Consider the following 20,071-nt stretch of genomic DNA (forward strand, 5'->3'; position numbering starts at 1 on the left):
AATAAGTGAACTTGCATGGGTTATTTGGTTAAATAAGGGTGTGAATTAGGGTTTGTGTTTGTTTGTTTGTTTTCCCTTATGTATGCACGTCGGTATGTGCATATGTATGACTGTGTGTGACTTGGGAGCCCCTCATTGAAGCCTGGTGTCTGGGCACAGTGGTCCAGCCTGGGGCCTCAGCTCCACAGAGAAGCCTTCTCTTAACAATGCACCTTCACAGATAAAGGAGGAAGCTGACCAAAGCATTTCCACACTTAAGGGATCACAGAGCTTCTCTTAATACATCTGATATCAATTATGACTTCAATAATCAAGCACTCATGATTAAACAAACCGTTTTGTCTAATGCTGTATCTTTGTGTATGTATATAAGAATGACAGAGACAGACTGAACTGAAGAGGCAGTGACAGATTTAACTTCAGTATTAAACTTTATTTTCTTTACTTTTGTGAGATGAAAAAAATGATAAAAATGTACAGCTCAGGGACTTTTTTTTTATCTAAGACAGGTCAGTGTTTTTCTTTACGTAATAACCATGAAATTAAAATCATGACAGTTTCCATGTGTCTTTGACGAAAGCTCAGAGAATGAAAATAAATTATGGTAGCAATAATTATAACATCAAATATAACAACAATAATAGCAATTAATCATTTATAAACACTCTATTTGCTACGTCTTTTTCCATAAAAGTTCATTATTAAAAACAGGTGAGCGTTGTGGTGGTGTGTGGTGGTCTCCTCCAGCATGTGAGGAGAGCACTGCCTGGGGGGCACTGTAGTCTGGGCGTGACTGGTGTGTAACAGAGGTGTACAGGTGCTGTAGCTCTCAGCCGGTCTTTCTTTCTGCCTGTCCACAGCAGTTGTGTAGGACAGCCTAGGGATGAACAGGGGGGCACATTTATCAGCATGTAACGAGTTGGTCGTGAGGTGAAAACAGCGGTTCTTTTAAAGACCTCTCATGAGATTCTTGTAACAGGGTCAAAGAGAGGTGGGTACCAAAGTGACTTAGTAAAAATAAGCAAAAATAATGACAAGCGTCTCCATTCAGTCCATTCCTGCAAGCCCAGGGACTAACAAACCCCTTGTTACATTAGCTCCTCACAGACCCCGCTGAAGTCTTGCTTTCTACAGCACCCCATCAGTGAGGGCAGGCATAACACGACCTTCAGTCATTAACTCCAACTGAAAGTCCCTCCCCATCCAGCCACTGTACATGATGCAAGAAGTCTGCTCCATTTTCGACATGATGTGGAGGTAATTTAGTGTTAATGGCGATGTGGTGGCTCCTGCAGGCAGAGCAGTTCTTGGTCTGGAGTGACCTCAGTGTGGCTCAGCCCAGACTGGCGAGCGATTGGAGTGGTGGGGGTGAGCAAATGAAGGGTGAATGGGCGTGGGAGTAGGCAGCATGTGTCCCGAGTGGCTGAAGGGGGGCAGGTGCCCCATGTGGGTCATGTGGCTGGTGAGGCCGGGTGCACCGCCAAAGGGAGAGGCCTTGTCTTGCATGCACTTGGCTAACTCGTCAAAGCCGTCCCCTGCTCTCTTGTTCCTCTTGGACTTACTGGACATCTTGCGGTTGCGTGTCTGGATGCCTTCTTTCTTCATGGTCAGGGGTCTGTTGACCTGTGGAGAGCAGCACATTAGCTCAAGCCAAGTCAGACAAAAGCTACTCTGACAGTGTGAATACTACACTTCATAAGTTAAGGTTTCACTGTTAGTTCCAGCGCGTTTCCCAGCTTATACATTGTAAAACATGATACAGGAATTTAGAGCAATCAACTAAGTTTTTCTCATTAGCTTAATGTAAATATGCAAGTTTTGTTTATTTCAAGTTAATTCACCATAGAAATTCTAGTTTTAATTTTCAGACCGCTTTAGAACTTATAAACATGAGTTGTTCTCTCTTGAGATGTTTTGACTTGAAATAAAGTGAATCAATGAACTGCTGTCATTAAATCAAGTTAAAAAAAAAAAACAAAACTGGCCAAATTCCCAGCATGCCTTGCTGGAGAATTAAAATTCCCCCAGAAAGTTTTTATATTTTGAAGAGCTCATTCATGGTGAAAACTTTCTTTGGTTTGTAATGTGTATTGAAACAGGCCATGGTTGTTTCCTTTCATAATAATGAGAATTATGCAAACAATGATACTTAGTACTGAATTCAGTCACTACCCTACACTCAGTCACTACCCTACACACTGAGTGTAACAAAGCTGATGGGTGCAGCCTTGCATGTTGACTTGTGCCTCCAATAGCTGCAGCTTGTTCATGTCAAATGAAGAACTAGTCTTTAAATTGAGAAATGTAAAAGGAAGATAAATATCTTTAAAAAGTCTTTCTGTGCGGCTGAACAATTGAATCAACTTAACATGCTTAGTCATCTTGTGTTCTCCAGGTCAGCTAAATTAGCTGAGCTAAGTTTAACATTTTCAGAACTCAAAACAAGACTGAACTAAGCTGAGTTTACTCATGTTGTCCAGGCAGCAGGAGAACCTGCATTTATAAGGTGAATCAGATGTAAATGTTTTACAATATAGTTTAATATGTCACCAGGAATATGTGACACAGTGCATTGCTAGGATTTAAATGTATTATTTCTTTAATGAGTTACAGCAGCATGAAAAAATGCTATAAATAACGAGCAGCTGTTTTGCATACATAGTGCCATTATAACGTGAGTCCGGGGCGTTTTGTAGCTTTTGTCTAATTTAAAGCCAAACACAACCGTCGTGGTCAATATGAATACATGGGGACGAAGACCAGGCTGGAGCTGAAAAGAGCAGCCTCAGACAAATTGTCATCAGTGTAACTGACGCCGTTACACTGAATGGCAGTCCCACCCTGCAGCCTCTCCCGGGAGTAACGCCCCCCATTGAAACAACGATGGATTAAAAAAGGAAAAGGGCGACTGGTGGGTTCTGCTCAACAGGGGAGTTGTGTGTTTTTGTTTTTTTTTTAAACCAGGCTACTTACATTGTGCAGTTTAAAGTAAAGGCCGCAGGCGTTACACACCGGGTCTCCGTTCCCGTTGCGCCTCCATAGGGTGGTGGTGGTGGTCTGGCAGTTTGCACAGCAGGTGCCTGCACGTCTGGCTGCGGACTGGAGGAGGCAGAGAGAACACGTCATGAATAAAGATTCACATGTTGCAGAGGTCAGCGCGGACTCGAAGCTGCACGAAACAGTAGATATTAACGGTTAGTTAGAAATCTATTGAAAGGTTATCATTCAATTTTTGTAATCAAAGCATCAGCAGTAGTGACATTGCATGCAACGAAGGGGGGACATAAAGTTTTTAAATTAAACGTCGGCAGCTGGGTTATCGTAAAGTTTCAGCAGAACCATAATCCAAAAAAGCAGCCAAAGAGCCACTGACTGGAAAAATCACTTCACTTCGCCATTATTATGAGCAAATGTTGTGTATTAAGATAGTGGCGTGTTTTCTAAAGAATGCCCTGTTTTGTCGCCCCAACCCACAGTTACTGTATTTAATGAATGAAAAATAAACACACTGGTATTAACAGGTTATAGTGCAGGCCTTATGTAAACCGTGATCAGGGGGAAGCTGGCCTACAAGTCGGTGTCCTGCCTGGCGATGTGCTCCTGCGCCCATTGCGGATCAATTCTTCACACATAATGAGAAACATTAGCTTTACATGCAAGCGCCCTGCGGCCCTTTGCTTCGCGAGCAGCATCCAGCTTTTTCTTTTTAATTAATTTCAGGTGGAAACTTGCTATCGATCCGAAGAGCAACAACAGGCAAAAAAAAAAAAAAAATCTGGTCATTTTTAGGAAATAACCTGAAATATGTAACCCATATTTTAAAGCAAAGGCCGCTGTAGCGCAGAGAATGACAAACAAGAGAAGGACATAAATCCATTTATTTTCCAATGCCCGCCCCTCACGCTCCGTCTATTTCACACATAAGCGGCTCCTCCACTGTTGTGATAATCTCTTTACAGTACATGTCAGTGTGGCCATAGAGAATGCAGCGCGCTGGTTGAGGGCGGAAACAGCCGGGAGCCTGACTTCCTTATCTGGGCCGGGCAGATATCCGGATAGGAAACAACTGGATGCCCCTTTGAACACAACTCTGAAAAACACTTGAGCTTAAAATGCAAAACCTACAACCATATGGGTCGACCCAGTGGAAAATGTAATGGACGTTTCACGAAGAGGAACGGCGTGCTGGCGGTCAAGCCAGGGAACAACTCGAATCAAATATAATAATAGTAAAAAAGAAAGCTCTAGTGTTCAAAATCTTTCTTTAGGCCTGTACTGATAGCGGCCAGTTTATTTGCAAATCAAATGAATGCAAGCCGTTCGACCCGGGCTACTAATTAGCCTGGGTAATTGAAAAGCTCCACACCCATTTTACTAAAGTCAAAAGGTCAAAAGGGGAAAGCAACTTTTTATTATTTATTTATTTGTCATTGTTATTATTTACTGTGTTGTTACTGAGCAACTGAGCCACTGATAGAAAGGATAGTTTTAATTTATTTTAAACTTGTAAACCTGTGGCTATTTCTGAATTTTTTTTTGAAATGCCTGGACTTGTGTGTTGACAAAGAAACTATTTCAACACAAACATTTACAAACAAATATTTCTGATGAGCAATAAAAGATCCAGGAATCAATATAACTCCTGAAAAATAATAATAATAATGAAAGGCTATTTTTTATATATATTTGCTCCTGTTTTAGAGGAAAAAGATTTTTAAAAAATATTTTAAATACATGTATTTATGAATTGATTTGAAGCTATAAAATAAATGTATTATGGCATATAAAAGTATACTGAACTTCAGTATAGTTAATGTTACTATAGTTAGAGTCATTATTGTTAATGTCAGCTCTGGAGCAGTGGTGTGTCAACACGAATGCTATGCTTTTCATTTACTCAAGCATGGTGTTAACTAAAGCAACATGGGCACTGGTATCAGTAAGAGTATCAGAAGTACCAGCAATAATGATAGCAGGAACAATGGCAATAGTAGCTGTATTGTAACAGGCCATGAAGGTGGATCATCAGGGGTGAGAGAGACAAACAATTCCAGGAAGATCATAGGGAAAATATAACTTTCCTGGAATTGTGCAGCCAGCAACTGCTTTGTACTCATATTTGGGTGCCCTCTCTTAGCTTAAAGCGATGGAGTAAGAACTCACCAGTCTACGTTTGGGCTTGATAAGTGGTCGGTTCTGGCCGTTCATCTTGTGGTACAGTCCGCAGGCGTTGCACAGGTAGTGGCCGGTACCATCCCGTCGCCACAGAGGGGTGGAGGTGGCACCACAGTTTACACATTCACGACCCTCTGCATATAGTTCAAGAGGACACAAGAAGAAACTTTATATAATTAAAAAATTCACCTTCTGACTGAAGCAACAAAGAACAGCTGCCCAGGCCAATCGGGCAACTTCACAGCACTGAGTGGACCTAGACGGCCCTGCAATACGAAGTCCAGATCTGGGACTGTGGCTGTGTCCATATCAGCATGCAAGTGAACCAGGTGTGCACGGCTTTCCTGGACACAGACACCTCTGTGTAAAGTGATCCAGAACGGAATAGGCCAGAGACAGCCAGAACACGTCCAGAGGTGTCCAACGAGAAGAATGAGACACACCATCAAATTAGGACTACATTATTCACTGGCTCAGTGGGCACACATGAGAGGAAACACAAGTGTCTGGTGCTGGTGTTAAACGTGCCAGACAATGTTGAGGTGTTGGTTTCAGTTAAATGATGTTATAGACATTATATTGATGAGGTTTGTATTAGTCTTCAGCAGTGACTGGATCAGAAACAGGTTTTTTTAGTTATTCCCACATGCACTTCTCTCCTTTACAGGTTTGCCTGACTTCAAATGACCTGTTGCAAAACCGACTTGGCCATTTAATTCAAGCATTCCTCTCTCCCTAGAGCATCCTCTCATTATTCCTGTGATAATGCCAGCGACACCCAAAGTCCCACCCTTGCTCTACAATGGAATCTGACCTGAGCAAAAAGCTAGGTTCCTTTTGAAATGCATCTGTGCTTTTTGTACCTCCCTTCTCTTCCTCTTAAGCATTTCACAAGTCCCTCAACCACATTAAAGAGGGGCCTATACTGTAATACTTTAACTATTCATCAGCAATGACTAATGTATTTTGTCTTATGCAATGTATAGTGTTGAAATAAGAAAAAATAGGAAGATGAAACTTTCATGTGTAAAGGTACGGTAGAGAGGAGGAGAAGAAGGGTTCTGGTCTGTGGCTAATTCAACAGGAAGCTACACTACTGTAAGGTATATGTGCTGACAGCTGAAATGTCATTGTGGCATTTTGTACAACAATCAATCACCATTACTGGCACTGGACATGTACTTTGATAGATAAGAGGCTTTTTAATGCCGTAGCTGATATGTTTGTGTTACTGATTCAGGCCCAGTCTGGCCAACTTCTTTTAAATGTCACAGTGTAACATTTCTCAGCTCACATTCCCTCAGATTATCAGGCCGTGAGCTTTCAGGTGTGTTAAAATGCATGGGAACAATAAGACACTACTGATAATTACACAACTACATTTGGAGCAACTTGTTCACTGTCTACAATGTCTGCTGTTACCTTTTGTCCATTAATACTTTGTACAACAGCTGGAACAATGCAGGGAAATTACAGGCCCATTACCAGGCTGGGCTGTTTTTCAAACGTCTGCACATTAATGTCACGCATAAAGTCTACGTAATACTCCCAGCACATGCAGTATATTGAATCAGGTGCTGCTCCAGACAGTCAGAAAATAGTCTGTTTTATTGTAAACTATTTCAATGGCTTTGAAAAACTTTGTAAAGGGAAAACCAATTATGTGCATTTTTAATCAGAAGTACTCCGAGCATGCACAGTTCTCCCAGTGACAGTGTCATTACACACGCTGGAAGCAGATCTACTGTGGACTCGGTTGCCTCCACTTGGTGTGAGCGGACTGGGCCAAGGCCATGCTTAAAAACACAAACAGCAGGGCTCTGTCGCCTGTGCTTTGTTAGTGCTGGGGAGAAAGGTGGGGGGTGGAGGTCGTGATTTGTTCACTTGGAGGTATACAGGATATGGCAGGAGCCAGGGCGTCGTGCCTCCTTCATTTTTAAGTGCAATAAAGGCCACATTAAAAAGAAAACAAGCCTGTAACACGAAGAAACCATTTGACTGTCTGAACATAGACATAAGTTAGATTACAGCCTAAGTCTCCTTAACATGTGGAAAAGATTCTTCAAATTCTATTGCGTTTATTTTTGACTAAACCAAATAAACATAACATAATGTAATAATAAAACTTTAAATAATTAATTTGTTGTAGCTAATACCTCGTTTTTTTCTGTCAAGCCACCCCTCTGCTCCATGCTCACGGTAGCCTGTAGCTGGAGTTTCACGTGTTCCTCTCCAAAGTGAACTCGTGTAAGTGGATGGAGGTACAAGTGGCGAGCAGTGCCATGGCACACAGACAAGACTTGTCAGGACAGGCTTTCAGAGAAGTGTCCGATATGGAAATGATAACCCTTTAAGTGACCCACTAGAGCAACAAGTCGTACTGTAAGATAAGTGCAAGACAAAGTTGACGCTTAAAAAATAAACAGGCTACATTTTAGAACACACGTTTGCGTAAATCCCAATGCGGCGATGCTCACACATTTATATAAACGAAATGTTTGACAATGACAGGATATGGCAATGTTAGTCGCCTACGTGGTGCCAAGTAGACTACTGATGTTTGGCTGTACGCTTCACCGCTCAGCTGAACAAACCATAACCATTTAATCAGGCTCTATCAGTTTCATCTGACATATGAGAGACAATCAAACACAAGTGAGACTCACCTGAGCTCGACCTGGCTTTGCTTTTGCATTTAGGCGTAAAGCTGGAGGAGGACCCGCCGAGTAGACTGCCGGGGTGGAAGAGGCTGCCGCTGTACTCGTGGGGTGTAGGCAGAGGATATGCCGGGTATGTCGGGATGGGATGATGCGTGGCCGCGGCCTGGCTGTTCATAGAGGCCAGGCCGCTGCGGAGCGGACTACAGCTCTCCATTTTCATGCTGTCCGTCAGCGGCACCTGGTACTTGATCGACTCTTTCTCGTCCATCCTGGTCGAGGTGGAGGTCGGAGATGTAGGTCCGGGGTCCGGAGACACGTCTTTCGGAGGGGTAGGGGGGAAACTGTAGAGGTGCGGGCTGGAGTGGGACGCCGGAGTGAGCGACGACACCGGAGCCGTGCCGGTGCTGCTGCTGCACGAGTAGCCGGAGCCGGTGGGGTGCAAGCCAGGTTTGGTGAAGTGGCTGACTGCCCATGCGTTGTGGTGGTGGGCAGCGGACAGAGCCGCTTTCCCCGGATCTAACCAGGGAATGCCGGGGCTATGGATGAGGTGTGGTCGACAAACCTGGTTCCCAGTGAGGCGAGCTGAAATCCAAAAGAAACCATTTAATTACGCCGATACTTTTTAAAAGCCTCTTCAACGCACCAGCCTTGCCATGAATTTGTAAAGCAGAACAGAGAGATGTTACCTGATAAATGGTCAGAATTACTCAAGTCCGACATTTAGCTCCAGAAGTGGATAAAATAGTGATAGTCAATTTAAAAGAACGGATTTTTCCCACAGCCACAATATTTATCATTAAATGACAGTATCCCCGCTACTCTCACCTATAAGGTAGATATTTTAAAGGCCTACTGGCTGCAAATAAGCACACTGCTCCTTTTCGTGGCCGTATCTTTTTCATCGGCTGCAGCTGGGGGACTAAAGATTGTTATTAGTAAATTTGCGGTTTTTATTTTATGTCCGGGAAGTGCCTCTCCCTCTCTCCTTCCAGAAACCCCTGCCCCAACAGAGAGGGGTTAAATGACATACTTCCCGTTCCTCTCGCTGTCATTTGCTAGAAACTCCTTTTATGTTGTCGAATCGGCCCAGAAGTGTTAAGAAGGCCTTTTTAAGCCCAAATTCATTCTTAAGCTTAAAGTTTCTCTATGCTACTAAATAAACAGAGCTACTCCACAGCCACACGCACACACCATACTGGTCTGTTTGGTCACTGATGAATTCTATAAAGACTTTCACAATGCGTTAATAAAATGTCTTAATTTTTCAAGCATGTTCCAAATTTCTCATTGTATAATAACAACTCAGTGTCACTTTAAACTTGAGCGCATCTCACCGTGTGCTTGGCTGTAGGTGACCCTTGCCCGTGAGTTGGTGTAGTACGGGTTCCCTTGAGAGTCCAAGTGGTTCAGAAACATGTCAACTTCGTCCTGGGGCAGTAAAGGCGCCATTGGTTCTATGTAGTTGTGGCTCAGACTGTGGTGGTGAGAGTCCGGGTGCTGGCCGTTCAGCACAGCGTGATGGTGCGCCATCCACCGAGACTGATCGGCCGCTGCGACCTCCATTTCTGAGCTGGCTCTCTCCTCTTCTCCGAATGCGTCTCTGTGTGTTGGGCTAGTTCTGTTTACCTCCAAGTAGAAATTAAATCCTCCTTAAAATATAGTTCCCGAGCAATGGAAGTCTTGGCTGTATTTATTTACTTCATAAATAGAATCCTTAGATAACCCGGTCTCCTCCTTCCTCCTCCGGGATACCTGTATAATGAGACAAGAACAAAATATTAATTCACAAACACCGTGGCTGCTCCACCTCTCCTTCCATGCAAAGAAGAAACATCCTTTATATTCAAATTAACAGTAGCAGTTGCATGAAATAAACTTTGCACGTTTTAGTGCCCTTGTGATTAGAGATGGTAAACAAAGTAGCGCACGGTTGTCTCAATATGGAAACTGTGCATTCCGTCTCTGAGTAAAGAAAAAGAAAGGTATGCTTCCTCTTGGTACCTGTTGCAGTTTCGATCAGCTGACGGTGGGCAGCTTGGATATGTAAACCCCCTGCTCCGTGCGGTGCTTATGCTCATTAATGAGATGTGGCGCAGACTGTAGCAGCTGGCGCCAGTAAATTCCCATATCAAGCCACAGGGGGCGGGGCCTCGGTCAGAGCCAATCACTGTCGGCCCTGATACAATTGGCTCCCTGCATCCCTACTCTGCCTCTTTCAATTTCGAAAAACGGAAAGACTTATCAATCAGCAGTGTATTATCTCGGCGGTCTTTCACTCCCATGAAGCTGGGACTGAATGAGCAGTCGGCTCCTGATCTGTTATTTTTTTTTTTTTTAGCTGCAGTTACAAGCCTAAAGACAGACATTTAACATGGAGGGGAATTCAGTTTGCACAATATTAAGCTTATGATGATTTTAAAATCGCCCTCACCTCCATATGAGCTCACTTGGAACATAGTGTTCAGAGCAAAAATAGAATTGCTGTGTCTTTGGAATGATGTTTAAATTTCGCACCTCGTTGCAATGTTTTTTCTTTTCACAATTGAAGCTGCTGATTGAGCTTTACTTTACGAGCAATAATTGTAAGTGTTGTTTTTCGCATAGTGCTGTTATGTAAATAAACAGCGTTTTCAGCACTTCTAAAACCAGGACAGGAGGAGTCGATTTATGACCCCGAAATTAGCCCCATTGTTTGGAGGACCTAATTGTCCTTAATTAGTAGCAGGACATTCCTCTTGTGAAAACAGCGTTTTGTCTGCAGGACAGCGCAATCAAAACGGTTTGCATACCAATGGCGCCTCGTTCTCACTTGATGGCACCAGGGCCTCGCCTGTTTCATGATCTTCAAAGTATCTCAACTAATTCCAAACTCGGTAGCCTAAAACTTAAAGCAGAAATCAAAACTCTTAATACAGACGCACTGGTTTAATTTTACTACGGTCAGTAGCCATTATTCTGTGAGAATAACTATAAGAGTTATTTTTACTAGTGTGGATTAAGAAATACATCAGGCTATTATGTTCAACTGCTTTCAGGCCAAATCAAGCTAGCAACTATTCTATTCTGTTCTATTCTATTCTATTCTATTCTATTCTATTTCGTAATGATTGAAGACGTATCTGTAGGATAAAATGATTAGTCCTTGTGCGCAAATCCCGCCTGACTCCATGTAGATATAGGCGCAGGCATGTGCATGTGCGTGCATGTATGACAAGAAATAATTGGTCAGAGCCTCGACTGGCCACCACGGGGACGCCATGACTTGACGTCACTGAAGCGTTGGGGAGGGGGGTGCCGGGCTTTTGATACCTGGAGAAATCCTGCAGGTAAAAGACTCCTCATAACTGTGGTGACACGTTATCCACAATGCGGGCCATTAGGGAGACGGTCGTGCCCTGGTATGATGTTATAGCTACCTGCAGAGTAAACATGTGCGTGTCAGCCATCGGTCATTAAATCACTGGCATGTTGCCAGAGGCAGTGAGTTGATGAGCTCAGCCCTTTGAGCTTGTCAACCCCTAAAACCAACAAATTAGAGCTTGTGGGGCAGCAGAGGGCCTGCTATCTGAATAACTGGCATTCCAGCGCACAGGAGCATCACAGGTGAAGTGAGAACAGGCCTCCCTCAACACTTCCTGTCATAAATATTCTATTATAATGCAACAATAACTCAATCATATACACACGTTAATAAAAGGATGCGATTTTGTGTTGCAGAGTATTTGCTGTCACACATGTTTGAACCTGCAACAACAACTCCCCCTGTTTTGGCTTGACAACCAGTGAAACGCTGTTGATCAGTGAGAGGACATTTATTTTCTCTGAGCACTGTAACATGCCACCATAGCCTGCAGTGCTCAGCATGTGTGCCCGTGTTGTGTCCTGACTGTGTAAACCACTGGGCCTTGGAGAGTGGGTCAGACTCCGGCTGTAGCTGCTGCTGCATTGTTGTTTGCACATTTGTCAAATGGGTTACTCAGCACGATTTAGCTCTCTGTAAATTATACCTTCATTATTCCCATTTGTATCTGTGCAGGAACAAAAGAGGTGACGGAGGGTTAGTGGGGATGATCAGGGGGCTTTTGCTTTCCCTCTGTCACTGTGAAGGACACAGAAGTATTGTTTCACCCAGGGATGCTATCCTAGACTGGATAACACTATCCCCCCGAAAACACTTCCTGTGTGCAACAACTGTATCACTGTGCAGCCACAGTGGCTAATGAACAACAAGATTATCATCCCGATCCATGCAGTTATTAAATGGGATTGGCTTTATCTACCTGTTTGTTCCCATTGGGCACAGTCATCCATCATTATCCAGAGTGAAGAGCATAGGTGTATGACTGTGCAAGTGTGTGTGCCCAAGTCTGCATGTGTGCCTGGGGGGTGTAAAGAGCCACAGTGGGGCTTGTGAAGATAAGCAGAGCCCAGAGAGAAGAGAATGACACAAACCAGCTGAAGCATTGTTGTCCCCTTTACTCAGGGCTAATTAGATCGAGCCAGGGCACTGGAGTGGGGGGGAGCTTTACAGACACAAGCACCCAGACGCGAGACCGTATAACGGCTGTGAGAGGGGCCTGGATGTTGCTATGAGAGCAGCACTCACTCCTATTTAAGCAGTTTGAGCTCAGAATAATAACATTTCAGAAGAGGGCAGAATAAAACACAGGTACTTAGCAAAAGACATATGGAGCAGAATATCAGTTTTAGGTTCAGCCTAAACCCCTAACTGGGCCTATACCAGTGCAAACATTTATGGAGAAGTTGTGTGTGGTACCATAACATCAGAAATACAGCAACAGTGTTAAAAATCTGTTTATTCATTCACTAATTCAGTCATCCATTCATTAAAAATAACAAGCTCACAGACAGCTGTATAACAGACACATATTTGGTCACACACACTCCACATTCATGTTATTTGAGTCCATACACACTCTCACTCTCATTGCAGACAAACAGCACAGGCAAGAAAGAGAGGTCGGTGTAAAAAGGTGTGTGCCAGTGAAGACCCCATGTCTCTGCTCAAGCATTGTAGTGGTGTCATTGCTCTTTCTGTTGCTGATGAAAGCGGGCTGCTCGAACCATTGTGCATTTTAAAGCGTGACAATTGAATACTTTTATCGTCACTAATATCAGGATGATGATACTCTAATCCCTGTTGTGATCGTGGGTTTATTCCAGGAGCAGAGGCACTAGGCCCATGGCAGCAAAAGTGGCTAATGTTGAAACTGATTATTGGTAAAAGCCTGTGTTTACGTGACAGCGTGAATACTGAAAATATTAGAAACAGGCTGCTGTAGCCTACATCTGATTAGCGCGATATTATTAATAGTATTAGTATTAACTCTGGACTAATTTTATTCTTTCATTTAGAAAAATAAGATCACACTATAACACCTAGTAGCCTTAAAGTAAAATGGACTGTAGCCTCTTCTACCTTTGAATATAATCAGAGTATTGCCTAATAGTATCTTATGTTACAGTGCACAGTTAATGTATGGATAGCGACACTGTGCCACGGTGTGAAGGTAAACAGACTCGTATAGCAAAGCCACGGTCTAAACATACTTTTTAAATCATTATAGAAACGTAGCTCGAGTAATGTAAAGAAAAATAACCAAATGATTTTGCTACAATACTGTTAAAAACGATCGATAACAATATAGATCTTTTCAATACGTGCTTTGGACCATTATTTCACATTTTAAACGCCAAAACATTTCCAGAATAAGAATTAAAAATGTCAGTAACTGACTGACCTGTTAGTGGCTGCGCTTCCTGAGTCGAGCCGGAGAAAGTGGCTCCTTCTGATTCTCTGTAGCTTTGGTGCTTCTCTCCAAAATAACGGCGCGAAATAAACGAGCGATGCTGAAGAGTGTCCGAGAGGAGCCCTGCTTTTTTAAAGATGCTGCCGTGACAACCTGAAACAAGCGGTGGCCTGTACAGTCGCTGCTCTCTGTGCCATCGCCCGGTAGAGAGCGGTGTTTGCGCTCATCGTCTCCCTCCTCTCGCTGCATCCAAACCTCTGAATATGAGCAAAAAAAACTTCTGTGGCCGTATGAGAGACTGCAAAGAGCAACGTAATGGCACGTCAGCCACCAGCCTGTCTTCCGGGTCCCTTTTAAACTGGCAGCAATGCCTGTTCCCATGAGGTGGTCAGTGGAGTTGAACTTGACCCTTTTTTAAAATCAAGGTCCACTAAATGCATCTGAAAAAAGCATCTTTTGTTATTATTTAATGCAGAATTGCATATATGGTGGTGGCACTTTAGGAGAATTTTAGTGCACATCTTTCACTTTTACAAACAGTATTAAAAAGCTACATTATTGCATTTTGTTAAGGGCTTTCTGGGTCATTACGGACCAGGTGAGGTCTCCATTTGCAGGTGCAAGATAATATGAACATTCTGAGAGTAATCTGTCAGCTTGTAGCCAACAGAAAAGGTTCCATTTGAACTTGGATAGTTGGGTAAATGCCACATTCGCAGCCAGGCTACTATTTCTCTAGTCCTTTGCGTGTATGATATATGCCTGTGAAGTTACCTTTATTAATAGAGAATGTTCTTATTGCCTTTTTGTGCGTTTCTTTTTGTTTGTCATTACATTTTGAAAAAGACTGACAGACTCGGATCTAATTGACTTACCGAGATTTTGCTTCTTGACACTGAGCCCTGCTCCTCCCCCTGTCCCAAATGTGTCGAAGAAGAAAATCACGGCCCCCTCCCTCCTTTCTTGTGCTTTATATCCCACACAGTAACAACAACTTTGTAAAACATGCAAAGCCGCTAAAATCTCCTGCACGCGACCTGGGCTCGTGCGTGGCGCTGGAGTCAGGCAGGTGCAAGTGGCGCGAGGACTTCTGCGACTCGGGGCTCGTGCTCCCTAGAGTGCCCGCGCTCACAAAAAGAAGAGAAAGAAAAGGTGAAAGAAACGTGGAGTCTGGCTGAATTAATAACATTTGCTTCTGTGTTTACAATCACCAGAGCGCTCCAAATAATCGATAATCGATGGCTCAAAATGGACGTCCACGAATATACAGGCTAATTTGATTGAATGCGCGTAACGAATAACCTAGAAACATATGATGGACTAAAAATATTTCGACTCAAACAACTTACAAGTAGAAGAGTTTTGATTTTAAAGCGTTTTTTTTTTTTTTTAAAGCTTGTTGTTATTGTCTGACCTGTAAACGAAATGTATTCCTCTTTGGTTATTCCCAATTTGTCTACAGCCTAAGTTCATTTTTAGGTAAAACATGAAGACGATATTATCCTGTGCAAACACAAAACACTCATGCCTTTTAAAATTTGCAGTTAATTAGAATTTAATTAGTTGAGTATTATGAGAATGTGGTCTCTGTGATCCTTCTTTCAGACCTGACAACAATTCACCAGAGCTATTAATCAGGTTAAAAGCAGATGGTCACATAAATAAATAAATTATTAGAAGTGTTATTTTGTTTTAGACATTGTCAGGGAATAATTACTTTGCCCTTTATAATTATTATTGTTGTTATTATTATTTTTGTTGTTAAAATGGAGCGATTATCTCTATCAGCAAATAAAAGACAGCACTATATCTTAATGCTGTATTTGTGTGTGGCTGCACTTGTTTTATTAATCAATTTTCTGCCTGTTCTGCACGAGGCTCTGTGCGCCCACGCGTACTGTTTTCGTCAGGGACGATATTATTTGCACACTGCATTAGATACCCAGGCCCTTCTCTTTCTGATTATTACCAGGGGTAATATTTCATCGGCACCACGCAATCTTTGTTCTCTGTGAAGATAATAAATGGCCCAATCGTTATCAGCAAACTGCTTGGGGTGTCAGCACCGACCGAGGCTGGAAGCGGGGTCCAAAGTGCTGCTGAATAAATTGGTGTTCCTTATCTCTCACTTCCAGATTATCGCCTCCTTTTCAAACTTGCACAACAAATACATTCAATGCATCTAATGCATCATTTGTGGGGAGGGATCCCGCAGGTTGATAGAGACAGATAGGCGCAGGGAATGAGAAATATTTACACATTTTTTCCGCGATGCAAGGTTACAGCCAATATAGGCTCTATATGGAGGGAGTTCATTGGCCACACCATTGGTACACACACTTTACATATCAGTACAATATATATTAGACATAGCCTCTATAACGGTGATACGATGCCTATCTGTCTGATTAGTTCCATCTGCTGATGAATTTTAAATTTAGGCTACCTTTTGGAAATGATATCATTTTTAGTTTTTCCAAAATAAGACAATCCAAGATAAACCCGTTTGTGTGATTCTAATATCTGAGACTATCTCTAGATAACAGCCTAAAATGCAGATAACGTGATGAGCTCAATTTCCAACTATAATTGTACACGTGAAAATGATTCCCTCCTAATAAACACACTGAACGTGATAGCATCATCCTCAGTTTCACAACAGGATAAGCCGCTTAACATGCATCGTTACTTATTTCTGATTTCGTTTGGTCTGCTCAGAAGGCCTGCAGGACTTCACTCCAGAGAAACGGGCCTCACACTGTAGGCCATTAGAATTAAAACATTCAAATTAACTCCCGTGGCATTTGGTTAGTCTGCTATAATTTAGGATATAGAAGGCTTGCTAAACTTTATTATTAATATCAGGGGACTTCCGTTTAACGAGCACACCACCGTTCATTCACTGTTCTCATGACTGATCTTTTCCCATGTGTTCAAATAATTTCAGCATGCTGAAAAAAATGTATAATAATAAAGCTTAGACTTTAACATGGGCGGAAAATGGCTTCACGCCCATAATCAGGCATGAAATATAATGCAGTATTTATGAGTGACACTTATGACAAAAAGGAAACATTTTCCAATACACACAAACACACAAACACACACACACACTCCTTTTAATACCGTGGCATCTCCACCGGCCCCGGTGCTCTGATGGTTTCCTGGACAACCGAGATAACGGTGCAGCAGTTTTCCATATCGGTCCCTGAGTCTATTATAGCTCGGGATTAGCTCTCTTTCTGAAAAGGTCATACACAAAGTCACCAAATCTGCTTTTTTCCAGCCCATATGGCCTCCGCGTAAAGGCACATTCATAAACATGCATGTGCCATTTCATTTAATACCATTAGACTGTTAGCACTGCGCATCTCCCGACACTAAAACACCAGTAATATAGATGAGAGCCTCCTGAGGTGAAAGATGAAGGCTGACAGTTTCACTGTGGAAAAGAGCTGCAGTCCAGCCACGCAGGAGATAATGTGCTGTTATATAGCGACCCCTGCCGAGAAGTAGATGTAGTAACACTACTAGATTAGTGTGTGTGTGAGTGCGTGCGCGCGCGCATGCGAGATACACTATATTTGCATCAAATTCTCTACAGGATTGAGCAATTAAGAAGCGGTAATATTCCAGCAGCTCAGAGAGGGAGGGAGTCTAGTGCACAGCTGGAATGTGCCAGCTGGGATTCCCAGTGATTGGACAGGAAGTTAGAGGAGCTATGACAGGAAGTGTGTTCTCAGGGAGGGTCAGCATCAGGTGGAGAGAGAGAGCGAGATGTTTCCTGTTGGCTCTCTCTACATGCTCAGACACCTTTTATTCTGACCTCCCCTCTCTCTTTCGGTTTACCTCACCCCCAACATAAGTACATACCAGTATGCAAATGCTTTAAGCAGCATCCGCCTGTGCCTCACAGTATTAAATTAAAAGAATGCTATTAGAGGACAGTGGTAAGCCAAGACAGTAGATCATGTATACCAGCTAGGATTGTGTCACAGGATGCAGATGTCACCACATAAAGTGAAACTTCCTGCCCATCAAAGCAGTGTCTGCCAGTTTAATGGACTCACAATCTACAGCCCACAACAGAAGGTGAATATGGGTTCGTGGAATAAAGGCAAGAAAATTCAAGAGGGAGAGACGGTAGAGAGGGTGAGGAGAGAGCCAGCAGGGAGTGAGGTTGTAGGTAGACGCGATGAAGCGATATGTGGATTGCAAGAGGAAAAATCTTTTTGTCTCCTATGAGCTCAGTGGACAATCAAAGTTTCCTATCAGCTCTGGAGTAGAGGAAATTGGCTGCCCTGGGAAGAAAAGGGCCACTCTCGCAGCCAATGGGAAGTGCCCCTGTCACTCTAATCAGCTCTGATAAAGAAAGTAGGAAACATGTGTGTCTGCACGTGTGCTCACAGAGAAGAGTGCTTGTTAACAGAGGACAGCTTTGTTTCACTTGTCTTCATATGATCCAAGATGGTACAAAGTCTAAAGACTTTCATTCGCTGCTTATCCTTTATACTGTGGGACATATTTGAGCCATGCAGGTGTGGGTTTTGGCAAAACTTTTCCTGAGAGGCATGACCATCAATGCTTTGATGGAGCGCCATGTGGCAGAGATCAGTGGCTCTTAGTGGGAGCTGTGGACAGTTGCACACAAGGTCGACAAGGGAAGAGGATTACTGTCTCATCAATACAAATCCACAGAGAGGGAGGTTGGCATCAATATGCACAAATACAGGCAGAGCACTGAAGCTTTGGGCAGAAGTGTGCACGGTATAAACATCCACACAAGAAGAATACATCAGTGGACTTTGATGCTCGTCTTCACTTGTGCCATTTGTCTTTCCAGCACTCCCTCCTTCTCCACCTCCTCCATGCCAGACAAGAATGCATCTCTCTGCACCCAAGGCCCAATCTTCTGTTTGAAGTTCCATCTCTATCTCTGTGCCTCCTGTGCTGTCCTTCCCTTCCTCGGTCTGTCTGACTGTCTTGTCTGTCAGCCCCACTCCTCCCCACCTCCTGCAGCTGCAATGAGGGCCACAGACACCTTCATTGTCCTCCTCTTCCTCGCCCTCACGCTTCTGCACCCAGCCAAATCACATCTGCCACCTGCACAGGACCCAGGGCCACAGGATCTGAGCTGAGGGCCTTTCATCCACCCCTCACCTTGTCCTCCAGAGCCTCTCATCCCCTCATCCCAGCACCCTGTCACTAAAGAATGGCTGGTGCAGAGGGCAGGGGCAGAGCAGGACACAGAGTTGCTGTTGTAAAGATGTGTGCTTTAAGCAGAGCCAAAGGGAATCAACCCAGGTGAGGTGTGTGTTTGAGGGAGAGTATTGAGTTTAGATTTGACTCGTATTTCTTCTTTTTGATGACATCTTTGTATGGCCAGGTAGCAGGATTGACTGAATTAAATGAATGTATGTCGTGAGGAACGTGGACCCGAGTGTGTGTGTGTGTGTGTGTGTGTGTGTGTGTGTGTGTGCATAATAACATGGTGACAGTGAGGGTGGTGGCTCTGTCTCAGTGATTTATGAGAGTGTGCTGTGAAGGGTCTTCTGAGCAGGATATTGTTCCCTGACTGGTGACTTCTGCCTCTCTCTTTGTGTATGTCTCTGTGTGTATTTTAGAGAGAAAAAGATTAAGAGGGAGAGTGCTGCAGGTGAGCCCTCAATGTAATCAATCACAACCACATCACAAGGCCCAGAGCTTGTGGATTACCTCTTTGACTGATCCCTAGTTTGACTCCTTTATTTATTTATTTATTTTTTTGCATTATCATTATTTTTCTGGCAGCTAAAGAAGGAACACACTCTACATTATTACTATAGTTCAGGAAAGGAAGATAATAATCAACTTGATGCCTGAGGGGGGACCTTGACAGCTCAACCACATGGCCCAGCCAGTCCAACACCCTGCACATACAAACACACACACACACACACTGTTTGCCACATCAGGATACAGTGCTGCACATGTATTCCGGTTTAAACAGTATTCTGCTCGGCTTACACCAACAGATAAACCGCAGCTCTTCTGCGACCAGTAATCACATCCTGGGCCAGAGGACAGGGCTGGAAGTAAAAAGACTGAAAGGCCTCCAATAATCCAAGCACCAATATCACACTAGGCAGTGCCCTCTCAGTGATGTAACAGCCAAAGGAAGAAGCGAATGTATTGACAAAATGATGTGTGATGACATAAGACTTAATGTCCGGCAACATTTAGTGATGTCCCCTTATGAGGCCAGTAATAGAAATATGGTACTGAGTAAAAGCATCATTCTAACATGAAATTCGAAAACTTTTCATGGCTTCATGAAATCTGTTGGCTCAAATATGGCCTATTTTTGAGCATGCCATGACATTGGATCATGAAAGGCTCAAGGAATTACACAACCATATTTTAAAAGCTTCGGAGACAGTAAAGAGTTCTTCTCTGAAAGTGAAAAATAAGATACCTTTATGAAGC

General features: G+C 43.3%; 1 protein-coding gene across 7 annotated transcripts; it reads right to left on the reverse strand.

Annotated features, from left to right (window-relative positions):
* Positions 1 to 486: 486 nt before the first annotated feature.
* gata2a (GATA binding protein 2a) lies at positions 487 to 14,499 on the reverse strand. Of its 7 annotated transcripts, none has more exons than XM_020593301.1 (6): positions 14,482 to 14,499; positions 9,170 to 9,587; positions 7,842 to 8,417; positions 5,164 to 5,321; positions 2,974 to 3,099; positions 487 to 1,623 (listed from the first exon to the last, which is right to left on the reverse strand). In XM_020593301.1, the coding sequence occupies exons 2-6, from the start codon at positions 9,396 to 9,398 to the stop codon at positions 1,324 to 1,326; spliced, it is 1,389 nt and encodes a 462-aa protein (XP_020448957.1). In that variant the 5' UTR covers positions 9,399 to 9,587; positions 14,482 to 14,499; the 3' UTR covers positions 487 to 1,323. The 7 variants fall into 7 exon arrangements, with proteins under 7 accessions (XP_020448957.1, XP_020448956.1, XP_020448959.1 ...); XM_020593300.1 differs by lacking the exon at positions 14,482 to 14,499 and adding an exon at positions 13,598 to 13,843; XM_020593303.1 differs by lacking the exon at positions 14,482 to 14,499 and adding an exon at positions 9,837 to 9,928 and having other exon boundaries at positions 5,164 to 5,309.
* Between the last annotated feature and the right edge of the window lie 5,572 nt (positions 14,500 to 20,071).

This window comes from Monopterus albus, unplaced genomic scaffold, assembly GCF_001952655.1.
Source record: "Monopterus albus unplaced genomic scaffold, M_albus_1.0 scaffold18.1, whole genome shotgun sequence".
Taxonomy (NCBI): domain Eukaryota; kingdom Metazoa; phylum Chordata; class Actinopteri; order Synbranchiformes; family Synbranchidae; genus Monopterus; species Monopterus albus.